The sequence below is a fragment of the Leptonotus elevatus genome, chromosome 14 (genome assembly GCF_054856555.1).
Source record: "Leptonotus elevatus isolate MCC_2025b chromosome 14, RoL_Lele_1.0, whole genome shotgun sequence".
NCBI classification, from domain to species: Eukaryota; Metazoa; Chordata; class Actinopteri; order Syngnathiformes; family Syngnathidae; genus Leptonotus; species Leptonotus elevatus.
This window is the reverse complement of record NC_141252.1, coordinates 12060048-12076634: the sequence shown is the minus strand read 5'-3', so window position 1 is coordinate 12076634 and position 16587 is coordinate 12060048. Positions and strand designations below refer to the sequence as shown.

The window sequence follows — 16587 nt, the reverse complement described above, 5'->3', positions numbered from 1 at the left end:
CGTCAACACAATTTCATTCACACATTTCTGAAATGTTTTAGGAAAGTCTGCGACTGTCAAATCTGACACATCATTTAAATGTTGAGCCACAGTAAACGATAAATGGACTGGTATTAAAAATAATGCACTTATTCAATATTTTCTTTTTAGCCAAGTGCATCAGTAGTTAGTGGTCTTTTTAGGAAATGCAGAAAAACAGTACTAGTTGGAACAGTCTAAATTATTTCACTATAACAAATATTAATGGCATTTGTTATGGCTCTGAAGAAGACAGGAGATGCTTTTTAAATTCTGTTAGCCACTTTTTTTTCCCATCATCTTATGTGAGCTAGTGCTAGCCAGGAGTTGTGCTGAACTGCGCTGTTCGTTATTATGGACTTGACTATCCATAAGGTTTTAGCATGTTACACTTCTTGTCTCTTCTGCAATGTACTCTACATTGGAAGCCAAATTTTCATAATTTAACATTGTTTTTCTTAGAAGAAAATTGTTCAGATATTTAGCAGACTTTAACACCGGAGAATATTACCACAATAATACCATTTGCCATAATCAGTTCTCCGTTGTCTACCACATCTTGTATTTTCTTCATAACGTCCCAATATTTCAATTGGTAAACATTAGCGTTTTCATCTCATCCACCAAAAATATGATTGCACAATACATGACTTGTTTTTACAGCTGAACGTTTTTATTTTTCCAACTTAAATCCTAAATGGAAACTTGCAAGAAAATCAACATGTAAATAAATACAGCCCATCACTTCCTACAGAGACTATAGTTCAGCCCATGTTACCATTGGGAATGTGTTCTTATATACCTTAAATATGATGGCTTTTATTAAATATTAAAATAGAATTTAACTCCCAAATGTATTACATACAAATATAAACCGTAGAATCAATACTACTGCATACAAACTAACAGTTTGGTAAGAGCTGTTGTCTACTCTTGGGGAGGTCACACCCTTACAATAGAGGATACAGAAGGCAAATGCTTCCTTTAAGGGATAGGTGAAACAATTCAATCGATTTAACGGTTTCTCCTTGAATAGTCAAAAGCTTTTGAGAGCGGAAGCACACCATAGTCACACATGAGGACAGACAGTGCAAACTGAAAATATGGAATTCAACAAAGCCACTAAATCCACCTGTGTGGCTGGTGAGGATTGAGAAGTGGTCCCTGGTACTGTGACGCTATCCCTACTGCCTACATGGTCGCTGATGGTCGTCATAGTGATGGATGCGGAGATGCCAGACAATCTGTTAGTCCACTTCCATCTCCTTTGCCATATGTTTTGTGTGCTGGCTTCCCTTGGCATCTCCTGTCTCATCTGGGCCGTTATTAGGGATGCCGCTGTTTTGGTCGATCACCTCGTGCGTCTCCTCCACCGTGGGCTTGGACCTGTTGATCACTGCAGCGCACACATCCTGCAACTCCTGCAATGGGGGGTCACAAGTGTTGAGAACTTGAGCGTGTTGAAGTTAGCAGATATAGCAAGACGCTTAGTTGAGGGGGAAGAATTTATATCACATACCTGTATTTTGGCAATGATATCTGCTACTTTGACAACGGGATCTTGAGTGACGGCCAGTTTACTCTGCGCATTTATCTTGCTGTTCATCCACACCATGCTGTCATTTAAGCACTTCTCCACGGTGGTGACATCTTCTGGAGCCAAATGGAGATAACGCTCATCCTGTGGAGAATTTGGCAGCACATATTATGTTGTTTGATTTACATTTTGACAAAAAGTCCAAAAATGGTCTAAATCAGTGGTTCTTAAAACTCATTTACTGCCATAAATTTATTTAAAAAAAAAGATTATTAAAAATTAAAGGCAAGAGGCGATTACATTTTTTTATTGTAATTAATCGCATGACTTCACTAGTTAACTCACGATTAATCACAAATTTTACATCTGTTCTGAATGTACAATATAAAAATTCTAGCTTTTCATACTCTTGTTAACAAAAGTGGGGGGAAAAATTAAACTAATAGAAGTATTTTAAATGATTTTTAACGTTCATAGCCATCAATGGCAGTGAATGAACAAACAAAATAAAATAAAAGATTATTAAAAATTCGGGGCGTCAGACGATTTAAGTTTTTAATCGTAATTAATCGCATGACTTCACTAGTTAACTCGTGATTAATCACAAATTTCATATCTGTTCTAAATGTACAATACATTTTTTTTTTGATTTTATACAATTGTTAACAAAAGTGGAATTTTTTTTTAACTAATAGAAATAGTTCAAATGAATTTTTGACGTTTATGGCAGTGAATGAGTTAACCTGGGTTCGTAATAATTTTGACCTTAAAATGTATGTTCAATAAAGTTTTCAATCTCGAATTTAAACCTACATGAAATCAGATTGTAAACATATTTAAGAAATGCTCACCTTCTGTTTGTAAGAGTCCACACACTTCATGTAGAATTGTAGCCTCTTGCCGAGCTCCTCAAAAGCTTTTGGCCGGTCTTCGTGCTCTCTGTGCCGGTCTTGAATAGGCTGACCCAGACTCTACAAGGACAAGCACGCATATATCAAATTTCGGTAACACATCCAAAACAATGTGATAAAAAAACAAACCTTGAGTGCATCCAGCTTTTCCACATAGACGTCTTTGGATTGGTCTTCCCCTTCCTCATACAGCCAGTTTTCAGTGTCCTCCAGAAGCAATGTCAACCGGTTGCTATCCTATTTAGTCGCACACACATTTTAGGAATCAACATGCTGATTCTTCCAAATATGCAACACAATAAAATTAAAAAAAATGCACTTACTTCCTCTGTGATATAATTTTCATAGACGCCACAGAGTTTGTTTCGGAGATCATAAACGTATTCTTCCACAGCATTTTTAGCATCGTTCGCCTCTTTCACCTGTTTGTCTTGAACGATCATTTGACGCTGTGACCCAGAAAAAAAAAAGTATACAGTTATATACAAGTTGACATTAAAATGTCTTCAGAGCATGATAAATAACAAACTATAAAGGAAACTGAGTGGTCATTTGTTGCTAGGCAGAATTCAATCATTACTGGAAATAGGCCAGCAATATAGCTGATCCTACGCTTGCCCTTTTGCAGAGCCAGTGTGACAAGGCCATTCCAGAGACTCACCTCAAACTGGACAAAGTTGCAAAGCACCTCACTGTCAAGCTGTCTGATATTGCTGGCCACGATGGGCAGGTCAGCACTCTTCACCTTCACTTTGGTCTTGCTCCCTGCCACTGCTGCTGGATCCTGCTTGTCCCCCTGCATCGCATAACACATTTAAGCAGCTGCTCTTTTGACCATTATATCCAAAACCACTCATTTGGACGTTAAAAGGCTCATTTTATGTTTGTACAGGGGGCATTGTCTTCTATCAGTCTGGTTGTTTCCTTATATTACAGCCATATTTGTGATACACCAGAAATCCAATTGTTTGGTAATACTTCATTATCAGGAGTTAAAAGTGGGACACATTATATATAGACATGGATGTTTTTATTATGATTCCAAAAAGGACAACACATGACAACAGTGTTCCATGCCACTAACTTTGTTGGTGCAAATGTTGTCTTCATTTGGCTGGTCCCCCTGGCTTTGGATGTCCTGGTCTACCTGCATTTTGGTCTGAGAAAATATCATTGACATTTAAACGACAAATACAAAGTAGTCACTGTATGTGTGATCAAATATTTGTTAAAAGTGTTAATATCTGAAATATGAATCTGAAATCTCTCTACCTGCTCCTCTGCTCTGCCTTCATTTTGCACAAGTGGTTCTGCGTCAATCTGCATGTCCTCCCCCTCTCCTTTCTGCTTTTCAATCAAAGAGGCACTGGACACGCTGAAGATGCCGTGGACATTAAAGCGCACCTTGACCTTCACTTTGGAGCTATCGCCATCTGGCTGGGGCACCACATTCTGGACTGAAAAACATCCTGCAGGCAATAGAAGGAGAGAAATAAGTTTCTGAACTTCAAATAGATAGTTGGATTTCAAGATGTTGGCGTTTACTGGTTCATTATCCTTAAGTATGATATTCATGACGGGACATTGAGCACAGAATAATCAGAACAAAAACGTACCTATCCTACAGTCTGGATATGGAAGCTCGTGAGCGCAGCTGTAAAAGGCTTCAAGGTCAAAAGGCTCCTTCTTATGGAAGGTGATGACTTTGGAAAAAGGGGCAGCATGATTCTTGCTGAACACCTCACACTCTCTAAAACAACAAGAAAATAAATAAATAAAAAGGTTTTTGGACACTTGAGGTAAAGAACAATAATAGCAAATATAAGAAGTGTGATGAACATATAAACAATTAAGTCAATTACATACAAATACATTTTACAGAGCATGTGCTGAAGCTGAATTAATATAGTTATTAGTATACAACACTTACTAATTAAGTAAATAAGTAAGTGGCAAACGTATTTTTTATTTTTATTATACAGTATTGCGTGACAATAGGAATGTTGTAAAATTACTGAAACCTTTCACTTTATACATTTAAAATAACTCTTGCTTTAGTCTGTATGGTTCAGGAATCAATTTTGGTTTTGAGTTTATTATGCACATGTAGAAAATGGAGTGAAATGACTAGATTTAAGTTGATTTTACTTTAAGTACTGTACTATATAGTTCACTGTTCCGAATAGTTGACTTAATTTTTTTGTGCCTTTATATACAAATACTTTTTTCTATTAAGAAAATCTGAGATTGTGCTTATTGTTTTATAAGTCAACCCCCAAAATGTTTTGCAGCCCCACTAGTCTAAATACATTAATATGGTTAATATTGCGTTAGTGGAATATTAGTTAAGCAGCAAAATCCAGTCAATTTTATCCATCTCACGGGGGCGGCCATTTTGCCACTTACTGTTGACTGAAGATGCTATAAATGTTGCTCAGGTCTCAGGTAACAACCAATCACAGCTCAGCTTCAGAGAACAGGTGAGCTGTGATTGGTCGTTGCCTGAGCCCTGAGCAACATTGATGTCATCTTCAGTCGGCAACAAGTGGCAAAATGGGTAAAATTGACTGGATTTTTGCTGCATAACTCATATTCCACAAATGTAATATTAATATGAATGTCATGTTTAGACTAGTGAGGTCACATGTAACATATTATTGTCAAGAATTGTTTAAGGTTGACTTCCACTTTAAATAGATATTCCAGATTGACTTGTATTGCTTTGTTTTAAAACAAATAGAAAACACCATCTTATTGTCATCTATATTCATTATTATGTTATGATTTTTCATGGTTCAGTTCGCTTGACTTCAAATAAGGCTTTGTGTAGCCCCTGAACTAAATGAGTTTGACACGGGACTGTAAAATGGGATTTGCCCTCACCCGAGTCCATCGTCTGTTGGTGATTTCCAGCGCAGAGTAATGGGGAAGGGGACAGCATCGGTGATGGAGAACTCGCGCACTTTAAATGCTGGAGACAAGATTGCGCACTACAAAACAAAAATTAAATCTGAACATTAGCACATAGTAAGATTTATTTCAGAAAGAAAGAAAAAAAAATGGGCACCTGAAGAGCAGAGCCCCTGGCGACAGCCTCGTCAGCATTGAGCGTGGTGCTGACGTCTTTGCCAAAGAACTTGCCGATCCGGTCTTTGACGGCCGGCATTCTCGTCGCGCCTCCGACTATCTCCACGGAGTAGATGTCGTCCCGGCTCATCTCTGCCACACAACATGCTGACTTAACATCAACTGACATACCGCAGTGGATTAAATCATCGGGACGTACTTGAATATTCGAGGGCGGCCTTGAGCGGCATCTCTACTCGCATTAAATACTGGGCACACATCTCTTCAAATTGGCCTCTGTGGGTTGCATTCAAGGTCAAAATCACGTCACATGCTATCAGGCTAAACAACAATGTCTTTATTTGGACCTGTTCATCCTGCTGGACACGTCTATGTCATTCATGAAGCACTCGATGTTGAGAGGCAGGTCTGAGGAGTTGGCACTCATGAGCTTCTTGAGCTTCTCGCACTCCTGATGCAGACGCAGCACGGCCCTCGGGTTGTCTCGCACGTGCAGCTTGTACTTGACTTGGAACTCCTCGCAGAAGTAATTCACCAGAGCCTCGTCAAAATTACGCCCGCCCAGGTAGGGGTCAAACGCCGTGGCGAGGACCTGGCGACCAAACATGCCAACGGCGGAGTTCGGTGAGGAAAAGGTTCAGGTTTGGAATTGAGAGGAAGGAAATGAAAGGTGGCTGACCTTGAGTTTGCCCTTGTTGAAGGATGTGATTGCGACCTGGTAAGATGAATGGCCCATGTCCACAAAAACAACATTGCGAGGCTTCTCCTCTGGAGTGGGAAGGTCCTGTTTGTAGATTCCATAGGCTAATGCCACTGTCAAATAAAACAGTTATCTTGTCCATTAAGCATTTAAAAAAAAAATTAATTATATTTTATGTCTGCCATAAAATATGATTTTATATATATATATATATAATATATTTGCATTCTAATTCAGAAAAGAATACATATTGTATAATACTCAGCATAAATCTATTTAATTGTATATTCAACTTAAGACTGTGTATTATTTTTGATTGACTGGTAACTAGGAAGTTAGAGTTAACCGTTACGGTTGAAAGGAGTGTGAAACACTGAGTCAGAATTCTGTTCAGGGAATTTCTTGCCACTAGGTGGCATTAGTGTTTCATGTTGGATGTTGGCAACAGGAACATGACATTTTTCTTTTCAAATGAAGAGGAACTGATATTTGGAACATGAAGCAACTTGTGGACCCCAGGCCATTTTGTTCATTGTAAATTACAACTAGTCCCCAGTATTTTATGTATGTTTATATACAGTATTTGTATCACATCACAGTGAGTCTTTTATACATCGTTAGAAGTTAAATAAAGCATCAACAATTGTATTACATTTTTTAATGCCGCTCAACATCGTATTTAAAGCTTTTCAATGCTATTTAAGGCCTTAATTTGAGCAAAAAATGATTTAATTACTTTTAATGCTTTACACATTTACGCATGACACATGGAAACCCTGGATCAGAAGCACTGGACTACATTCCTAGCCCAAATTATATTGTTTTTCCCATGAAATTGTAAGATGAATGAATCTTAACCAGTGTTTTTTTAAATGAATTGTTTGTGTTTGAATTTTTTAAAAAAAAATTTACATTAATGGCCATCAATTATATGCGGATATTTGCTATTCACAGGCCGGCCCGGTCCCTATCCTCCACAAAAAGTGGGAGTCCTCTGTAATGTATTCCCAACAGTCCGTTCTCTTCATTGCATATGATTCCTCTTAGCTACACTGCTTCAACTACGTTATGCGGATGTTCTTTCAGCCTCTATGTGCTAACGTGATTCTAATATGCCCAGGGCCTACAAGAATCAGTGACCAATGAAAATTACATCTGTTCTGGTCTTTTTGTGTGGAGTTTGCATGTTCTCCTATTGCTAGCATTATTTTTCTCCAGATCCAAATTTAATTCCTAGTCCCATTAATGGCTCACGGCCTAACAATGTGATCTTGAGCCATAAAGTAGCGGACAATCTTGCAACTCCACTGACCTGCGGTGGTGTCATTTATAAGCCGTAAACAGTTGAGCCCTGCTATTTGCGTAGCATCCAACACAGATCGTCGCTCAGCATCTGTAAAAAAGCAGGGGACCTGTAGAATATAGAGCACAAGCAAACATGATTGAATTTGTGAAGCTTGCAAGTGCGATCAGCAGAAATGTTGTACATCACTCACAGACACCACACAGTCCACCACGGGCTTTTTCAAGGCGCCCTCTGCGGTCTCCTTCAGCTTGCTGAGTAGCATGCCTGTGATCTGCTGCACCGTGAACACCTTGTCCTCATCCAAATAACGCACCTGGGAAATACACTTGGCCATTAATCCTTCAAGTTATCCTTAACTCAGTGTGACGGGTAATTAGCAAAATTAAAAAACGTTGACATTGGATTGGGTCAGAATTGGATTTTGTAAACACTTCACCTTGAGACCAGTGGTTCCGTCAGCCAGTTTATGCAAACTGTAAGGTAGTTTGTTTTTTTCTGCTTGCACAAAGGGGTCATCGAATGCTCTGCCATGGAACCTTTTGAAGCCATGGACGGTATTTTTGAAGTTTGTTATCACCTGGAGAGGGAAAAACGCACCATTTAGTTTTTTTAAGTAATTTAAAGTGAGCGTCATTTTGAGTAAGTGAACAGACAGTATGGGAGTGTCCTTACTTGACCCTTGGCTGCATTTCCAATGATGCGGTTTTTGGCGGCAAAAGACATGCAAGCCCTTGATGAGGATGAGGAGAGACAAGTGCATCAGCAGATGAAGTGAACTAGGGAGAAATAATCAAGCTAATATATGTGGCCGACGGAGAACAAGTGTAATTGACTGCCTGCATGAGTGCAGAAAGACACGTTTCGATTATGGACATTTCACAAAGAGGGACTGACGACGCATAACTGAGCCATGATTGTTCACCTTCAAAAATCTTCATCCATTTTCTGCCAACTGTCATCAGTATCCTTCACAGGACAAATGAAGTATTTAGATTCTAGATATTTGATGGAGAGGGTGAGCTAGAGCAGGGCACACCTAGTAGTCAATAATGAACCCTTGTCTTCAAAAACCTTCCAAATGCATATAATTCCTTACAGTAGGATGTGATGATAGGATGCACGGGTGTATAGTTGTAGTTTCCCCACGCTTGTCTGACAGCATTACGAAGTGACACGCTACATTAACACTTTGATGACAAGTTGCTTTCTCGCGGTTTCCAGACACATTTTAACAGAATTGCACAACACAAAACGATATTATAAATGATCAGGCCACTTATACTACCAAGTCTGTTACAATTGATTGTGATGACATTTTGACCTCTTTTAACCTGCTTAGGGTGAAAGTAAAAGGCCTTCCTCTCATCCGGAGCCATGCAGCAGCATCCCTGGCTGCAGCCTGCACCAGCTCGTCGAAGCGTCACACAAGACGCACACATTGCGTAACAAACACGCAACGGGACCGCTTTTCTCCGCGATGACGCCTGTCTTTTATTTATTTCATTTAATTTCATTAATTTTATACTTACGGCGTGCATCTGTCACTGTATTCGTTGGCTATGGTCTCAATGCCACCACTCCTGGCCACAGCGATGTAGCAGTTTAGGAAACCCACATCAATGCCGACCACTGACATGATGGAAGCTCTTATTTACCCTCCTGAGAAACTTATCCTTTTGCACTTGCCACCTTGTGAAGAAAACAGTATTATTACACTATGCTACTCAAATAAAAAGAAACATACGACTCCTCTGAAAATCAACACGTCCTCCAACTACAAGTGCGCCGAGTAAATTACGCGCTGTTATGTAATTCGGGTTGTTTATAGCCAACTCATCCGGCGTAATCCCGTGTGCAACGATGACCAGAGCGGATTCTCCCACTCGGAGGCGACCGTAAAACATCACCAAAGGATCTAAAGAGTCTGATGCGCCTAAGACCCGCCTTCACACGTCACTGATTGGTGTGTCGCCCTCACTGCCTTTACGTGATTGGCGCGTGCAGCGATCGATAACAGAACAATCTAGAACTCGCTGGAAATGGGAACCTTTGAAAACGTCATAGCGGTGCTACGATGACAGAGAAAATTTGTGATGTTCAATGTTTAAAAATATATATATATTTCACTTGGATTAGTGTTGCTTTTCCTAGCTATTTTGCATTATAAATTGATACAAAGAGCTATGACGTGAGATGAGTTCTTACAGGTGTGGTCTTTAAAATGCAGGTAAAAGTAAGTGAAAATAAACGACGTAACATAGACATAAGAATGTAATTTATAAATTAATTTGTTACAAAGAAAATGCAAATTGGCCTTTGTTTGTTTACATTCGTTCATGGTGATATAGGTCTTGGAAATGGATAAACAACCCCGATAGTAACGTACCAACGTTGTTATAATTCTGTATTCATTCGCTAGTTTTTGAACAAAAATCCCCTTTGCTTTTAATTGCTGGATTAAAGCACGGGCTGTTCCTTTATATCCGCACTGAGCCGCCTGAACGAGAACAGGAAGTGCAAGTCGTGTATTATTTCCAGGTAGACATCTACTTCCAGCAAGTAAACAGGCTAACATTCTGGTATTTAAGCCATTTTGGCAAAATGGGACTGTTCGGTAGAACATCGGAGAAGCCACCGAAAGACATGGTAAGCACAGACCACAAAAAAACAAACAAACCTGGTGACAATCCTAAAAGCCTGTGATAAAAGTCGAACATGATAGTGCTAACTTTGCTAACGTTAGCTCTCAGCAGATCACGGTGCAATCCTTTTCCAAAACATTGTTAGCTGAATGGCGAATACGCTGCTGCTGCAATTCATGTGTCATTTGCGTATGGGTCCCATTGAACGGACCCGCTGGTTGTAAATACCGTGTTTATATGTGGTGCTAGTCAACCAAGCTAGCATTTAAGCTAGGCTGCTGTCAATCAAATCGATGTAAACAAATCTGATTTAAAAGTCTCTCCTTCCCTTTGTATATGTAACAACTGTTGTGAAATTACATGGTTAGTGTTATGCAGTGGTCAAAAGTAAGTATATATTAATTTATACATTAACGCATTAGAGGATGGACGTAAGGGGCTCTACAAACCCTACTTCGAAACCCGACTCTTCCCGTCTTGAAACCTTATTTTGAAACCCTACCACTTTTAACTGTTACTTGAGCGACCTATAAACCTTAATCTCGGGACGCTTTTGTTGAAATTGACACATTAGGATTTGTCTAAAAATGCTGTTTTATCACATTTTTCAGAAAGCGTTTGAGGAATGTTGTAATGTTGAAGGGCATTTTGCGCAATTGTAACAAATGATGATGAATAAAATGTGAAGTGTTTACCTACTTTTTAATTTGACCCATCCTGTATATCGTTCTAGATAAATGAGTGGACCCAGAAAATCAGGAAGGAATCAAGAACAATCGACAGGCAAATTAGAGGTGAGGACTAGGAGTGTGACGATATATCGATGTCGCGATAAATCGTGAAACTTTGTCTCTCGATAGATTATCGATACGCCTACTCAAGTATTGCGATATTTGTAGTTAATATACAGCCACTATAACGGTTCCATTGTTCATTACTTAGTGAGCAATTACTTGACAGGCCGCTAGGGGGAGCACCTCATAAAAGTGGCTGGGAAATGTATGGAAGTCTTCAGGCGAAGAAGACTCATGACCTGACTCTTACTTGCGTAAGACCTTTATTATCTGTCCAGCAACTGACTCAGTTTTGCATACGTAACATTTTAAAACATATTTCATGGTTCAACTTTTTGAAGCACGCATTTTCTGAGGAATATTAATATTGATTTAATTGAATTTAATATTTAAGTAATTTTATTTATTTACTTTTGCAATGTTACACACACAAAATTGTCAGTTTATAAAATGAAACAATTCACTATGTACCTGACTGACATGTTGCATGACAATAGTGTTTAAGAAAGACACAAATTTGTTCACAGAAAGGGGTCTCTGTTAAGAAGGCATTTGTATTTGTTTAAAAAAAATATACACTAAAGTATTCACTGTGAAGATGACACCAGTTTTAATATTTAGTTTCAGTGATGGTACAAAAAGAAACAATTTTCTCATTGAAAAAACATCAATTTATGTCTTGAGTAGTTTTATCGTAGATTATGGAGGATTTATTACCTGACAAATATATCGATAGTCGCGGTATCGTCATATCGTGAGATAATCGTTATCGTGAGCCTTGTATCACATATCGTATCGTATTGTGAGGTACCCAGAGGTTCCCACCCCAAGTGAGGACATGGCACAATTTACACCTTGACTCACTATTAATCCTGTATTAAAATTGTGGGTACCACAATTTTAATGAAAGACAAAAACAGCGACAACAGCATAAACTTGAATCTGACAAAAAGAAGAAAAGGAAAAAAAATTGTGATCATTAAGCAATGAAAATCACCCAAGAATGGCAAAGAGGTAAACGTTGGACTATTCTTTAAGTGACCTTGTATGAGCCTTGATCTAAATCATATTGAGCATTCGTGGAAGGAACAGAAATATGCCAACTGGAGAAAGCGCCCTTCAAACGTGAGACAGCCGGATCAGTTCGCTTTGGAAGAAAAAAGGCATTGTCTGATTCGCAATGGTTAATTTTTTATAACATTTTTATTTGTTATTCCTTTTGTCAGTCACGTTATTTCTGTGACCACTGTAAGATTTTAATTCATTAATAGAGGGGTACCAACAATTTCATAATAATCTATAATTTGTCATCTCACTCATCTGACAGCAAGCAAAGGAGGTCATTATATTATTTTTTCTCCCCTGACCCAAAATTGAATTAGGACACCTAGCAGAGTTACACTGTTCGTTGTTCTGGTTTAACAATAGGGATAGGCCGATAATCGACGCCAATATTCAGCATTTTATTAATATCGGCATCTGCCTCTTTTTTTGTTTTGATGGCCAATATATTAAAAACTGTTATTTTTGCTCCGACGGGCGCTTTTCTCCGTCTGCTCTGAGTCAGCGGCTGTTAACTCCCTGCAACATTGGCCCGCCCACAGCACCATCTGATTGGTTGCTCGTGCAGTGCTAACAGCCAATAAGCAGCAATTAGCGGCTATTAGCCTGTTAGCTAACCAGCTAGCTTGGGGATTAATGGCTATTAGCCCGCTTTAGCTTAGCTTTTGAACGGTTAGCCCGTAAGCTAACAGTTAGCTCGCAAATTAGCAGCAATTTGTGAGTTAGCGTGCGAGTGAATGGTTAGCCCGCGAGCTAACAGTTAGCTCACAAATTAGGGGCTATTTGGGAGTTAGCGTGCGGGTGAATGGTTAGCCCGCGTGTTAACTGTTAGCTCGCGAATTAGCGGCTATTAGCCCGTGAGCTAATAGTTAGCTCGCCGGCTAACCTAATAGCCATTTTTTAGCGGCTATTTGGGAGCGTGTGGGTTAATGGTTAGCCCGCGAGCTAACAGTTAGCTGTATATCGGCTTCAAATATCGGTTATCGGCCTCCCTGACTACCGATAATCGGTATCAGCGCTGAAAAAAGCATATTGGTCTATCCCTATTTGACTTCAAACTTGAAAACAGCATATCGGTCTATCTCTATTTGACTTTAAACTTTAAACTGAATCCAAACATCTTAAGTTGTTTACAGTGGGTGTTTCTAAGTCACCAGTGTATTTCGATGACGTCAAGCTTATCTTCATGGGATGCGTCTGTTTTGTTTGTTTACACTACATTGGGAGACTTTTTATCCACATTTGGAAGTGACCTACATCCAACCTAAGTCAAAAAAATAAATTCACACTTTTGTTACAGATATTCAAAGGGAACAGGAAAAAGTGAAGAAATCCATTAAAGATGCTGCCAAAAAAGGTCAGAGGGACGTCTGTGTGATTCTGGCTAAGGAGATGGTTCAATCAAAACGAGCCGTCACAAAGCTGTACTCTTCCAAAGCTCACCTCAACTCGGTGACACTCAGCATGAAGAATCAACTTTGTGAGTTGTGCATCACAGTTCAGCTTTTTTTTAAATATATATATATATATATATATATATATATATATAAATGCCTGCAAAGAGGGTGTATTTATTTTTTGTTTTTAGCTTTACTGCGTGTGGCCGGTTCCCTGCAGAAGAGCACAGAGGTGATGAAAGCGATGCAGAATCTTATCAAAGTCCCCGAGATACAGGCCACAATGCGAGATCTCTCCAAGGAGATGATGAAGGTCAGCAGCCATATTTACTTAAGACATATTCCCCTTGTGTCAATTATCTGATGAGATGTCTGTCAAATAAAACATCTCATGTTATTTTTTTCAGGCTGGGATCATTGAGGAAATGTTGGAGGACACGTTTGAGAGCATGGAGGATGGAGAGGACATGGAAGAGGCAGTTGAGGAGGAAGTTGACAAGATCCTTTTTGAGATCACAGAAGGTGATGACATGTCTGTGGGCTTCACATGTGCTGTCTTGGAGTTGACGCATGACGCACACATGACTAAGGCCCGATTTACGAGGGTTGTGTCATAGCAGCGGGGTGGGGTTGGGTGGGTGTGAATTTGGATATCTTCAGGTAGGAATCAGACCTCCTCCAAATGTAAATAAAAACCTTATTTGTGTCAGATATATGCTGCCAAGTGCAGCGTGAATATACTGATCGGAAGTCGCCAGAAATCAGTGTTGGCTTGATGTCTTTTGGACCAAAAATCCCAAAATAAAAATAAATAAACTAATGAAAGTGAAAATAAACACAGATATAAAAATTTAATTTAAAAATTAAATACAAAAAAATATATGTATATATATATGTTTTTGTATTTAATTAGATTTTTTGAATCTTGTTTATTCTTGTATTTATTTGTACTTTTATTTATATTTTTTATTATTTTTATTTCCATTTATATTCAGTTTTTGTATTTAATTTTTGAATTTGATTTTTATATCTGTTTTTATTTTCACTTTTATTTCTATAGTGAAAGCTTAGACCATTATATGTGTTGTAATGCTGATATTATATACCCTCATTTAAGTCTACTAGCGTCATGCTAACCTATAAAGCACGAATGGGCTAATGGAAATTAACTCATTCACTGCCATTGACGACTATAGACGTCAAAAATTAATTTGAACTATTTCTATTAGTTTAACATTTTTTCCCACTTTTGTTAAGAGTATGAAAACCTAGAATTGTTTTAGATTGTACATTACGGACAGATATAAAATTTGTGATTAATCGTGAGTCAACTAGTGAAGTCATGCGATTAATTATAATTAAAAAATGTATTAGCCTGAAATTTTTTATTGTAATTAATCGCATGACTTTAATAGTTCTAGGTTTTCATACTCGAGTTAACATTAAGGTAATCAAGTGTACGGCAACTTATATATATATATATATATATATATATAACGGTATATGGGAAAAAAATGGATATAGGCATTAAATCAGAATTGGACACTTGGACTTTGGACAAATTACAAATCCAGCCTAAATGTTCTGTTTGGATGCTTTACTTTGTGTTTAGGTGCTCTCGGCAAAGCGCCAAGCAAAGTCACAGACGCTCTGCCCGAAATGCCCTCGGCGGGGGCCACTGCAGCCTCGGAGGACGAGGAGTCCGAGGAAGACATTGAAGAAATGCAGTCCAGACTGGCCGCTCTTAGGAGCTAAGTTTGTCGAGCTGTTGCAGTACTGAGCAATCACACTTTTTGACTTGCTCCAATTTCATTTGCGCATAATCATCTGGGGTTAGATTTGTGCTTGGGTCATTCACGTCACTTTTGATTTGGTCAGAAGATTTTTGCTTTTTTATTATCAGTGGTAATCCTCGGTAAACTGACCATCCAAAGTCATTTAGAAGGTTTGAGAAAGTGTAAATAATGCAAGTATGAAAAGCCTCCTGTGCCTATAGTGCTTCATCTGACTTCTCTTCTGTCCCATGTTATGGACAGCGTGGTATTGTTTGGTAATTGTTTCCAATTCATCATTGACAAGTGGTCATTGAAATGTTCACGTCACTAACTAGAACCTTGTTATAACTAAAACACTAGAGTTGATGGGCGCATTTCTTTTTAAATAGACGTCTGTACATTCATTGTGTCGTTATGATATTTGAATTACACTTGTCATAAAAAATGCACAAACTACTTTGTTGTGCGTTAACACTCGGCGTGTCCAAGGTTTGTTTCATGAATGAGAAAAAAAGTGCAAAAGCACTGGAATGGCTGGTAAGTACAGGCAATCTGTATTGTGGAAGTGCAATTTTTTTATGTACCCGGGGTGAATTAAGGAAATAAACTTTTGAGGACATCAGGACTGTTTCAGAAATGAGTGATGTTTTATGCCTGTTGTATTTCCCCAAAGGTTGACCCATGTTAACTCATTCACTGCCATTGACGGCTATAGACGTCAAAAATTCATTTGAACTATTTCTATTAGTTTAACATTTTTTCCCAGTTTTATTAACAAGAGTATGAAATCCTAAAAAAAAAATATTGTACATTTAGAACAGATATAACATTTGTGATTAATCATGAGTTAACTAGTGAAGTCATGCGATTAATTATGATTTTAAAAAATTAATCGCCCGACACCCCTAATTTTTAATAATCTTTTTTTTTCTTAAAAAAAAAAACAATTGTTATTTTTTCTTTTTCTTAAAAAAAGAAGAAGAAAAGCTTATTAAAAATTAGGGGCGTACATTTTTTTCGTAATTAATTTCATGACTTCACTAGTTAACTGACAATCACACATTTCATATCTGTTCTAAATGTACAATATTTTTTTTCTAGGCTTTCATATTCTTGTTAACAAAAGTGGGGAAAAAATGTTTAACTAATAGAAATAGTTCAAATGAATTTTTTACATCTGTAGCCGTCAATGGCAGTGAATGAGTTTTAATATGCACAACATTATGCAGCTGAAAAGTACATGTATTTTGTTTTGCTTGAAGCAGTAACAAGCAAATGAGATGAATGCGTTTTTGGGTGCTCCCCGTTTTAAAGCAATTCCCTTGCCTCTTAAAACGGACAGGATACTATTTTCAGTG

The 16587-nt window shown here is 38.2% G+C and overlaps 2 protein-coding genes across 4 annotated transcripts; one reads left to right on the top strand and one right to left on the bottom strand.

Annotated features, from left to right (window-relative positions):
* Nucleotides 1-669: 669 nt before the first annotated feature.
* Nucleotides 670-9487, bottom strand: hspa4l (heat shock protein 4 like). The gene is made up of 19 exons (XM_086094300.1): nucleotides 9089-9487; nucleotides 8232-8289; nucleotides 7996-8136; nucleotides 7750-7872; nucleotides 7566-7665; nucleotides 6233-6366; nucleotides 5901-6145; nucleotides 5753-5829; nucleotides 5534-5685; nucleotides 5350-5456; nucleotides 4083-4216; nucleotides 3739-3935; nucleotides 3551-3625; nucleotides 3128-3262; nucleotides 2790-2915; nucleotides 2596-2703; nucleotides 2407-2526; nucleotides 1538-1699; nucleotides 670-1439 (listed from the first exon to the last, which is right to left on the bottom strand). The coding sequence occupies exons 1-19, from the start codon at nucleotides 9193-9195 to the stop codon at nucleotides 1266-1268; spliced, it is 2475 nt and encodes an 824-aa protein (XP_085950426.1). The 5' UTR covers nucleotides 9196-9487; the 3' UTR covers nucleotides 670-1265.
* A 108-nt stretch (nucleotides 9488-9595) lies between these two features.
* On the top strand, nucleotides 9596-15851 carry chmp3 (charged multivesicular body protein 3). 3 transcript variants are annotated; one of them, XM_086094304.1, is made up of 6 exons: nucleotides 9596-9786; nucleotides 10935-10995; nucleotides 13358-13537; nucleotides 13646-13767; nucleotides 13862-13976; nucleotides 15067-15851. In XM_086094304.1, the coding sequence occupies exons 1-6, from the start codon at nucleotides 9781-9783 to the stop codon at nucleotides 15207-15209; spliced, it is 627 nt and encodes a 208-aa protein (XP_085950430.1). In that variant the 5' UTR covers nucleotides 9596-9780; the 3' UTR covers nucleotides 15210-15851. The 3 variants fall into 3 exon arrangements, with proteins under 3 accessions (XP_085950430.1, XP_085950429.1, XP_085950427.1); XM_086094303.1 differs by having other exon boundaries at nucleotides 9596-9792; XM_086094301.1 differs by lacking the exon at nucleotides 9596-9786 and adding an exon at nucleotides 9890-10205.
* The last annotated feature ends 736 nt before the right edge of the window (nucleotides 15852-16587 follow it).

What these genes read in the sequence shown, in the direction of transcription:
- hspa4l (XM_086094300.1), bottom strand. Translation starts at nt 9,195, where the DNA reads ATGTCAGTGGTCGGCATTGATGTGGGTTTCCTAAACTGCTACATCGCT. An exon ending in ATATCCAGACTGTAGGATAG is followed by an intron (nt 3,936 to 4,082) that starts GTACGTTTTTGT and finishes TATTGCCTGCAG; the next exon opens with GATGTTTTTCAGTCCAGAAT. An exon ending in GCAACTTTGTCCAGTTTGAG is followed by an intron (nt 2,916 to 3,127) that starts GTGAGTCTCTGG and finishes TCTGGGTCACAG; the next exon opens with CGTCAAATGATCGTTCAAGA.
- chmp3 (XM_086094301.1), top strand. Translation starts at nt 10,161, where the DNA reads ATGGGACTGTTCGGTAGAACATCGGAGAAGCCACCGAAAGACATG. An exon ending in AGAAGCCACCGAAAGACATG is followed by an intron (nt 10,206 to 10,934) that starts GTAAGCACAGAC and finishes ATATCGTTCTAG; the next exon opens with ATAAATGAGTGGACCCAGAA. An exon ending in CCTTTTTGAGATCACAGAAG is followed by an intron (nt 13,977 to 15,066) that starts GTGATGACATGT and finishes CTTTGTGTTTAG; the next exon opens with GTGCTCTCGGCAAAGCGCCA.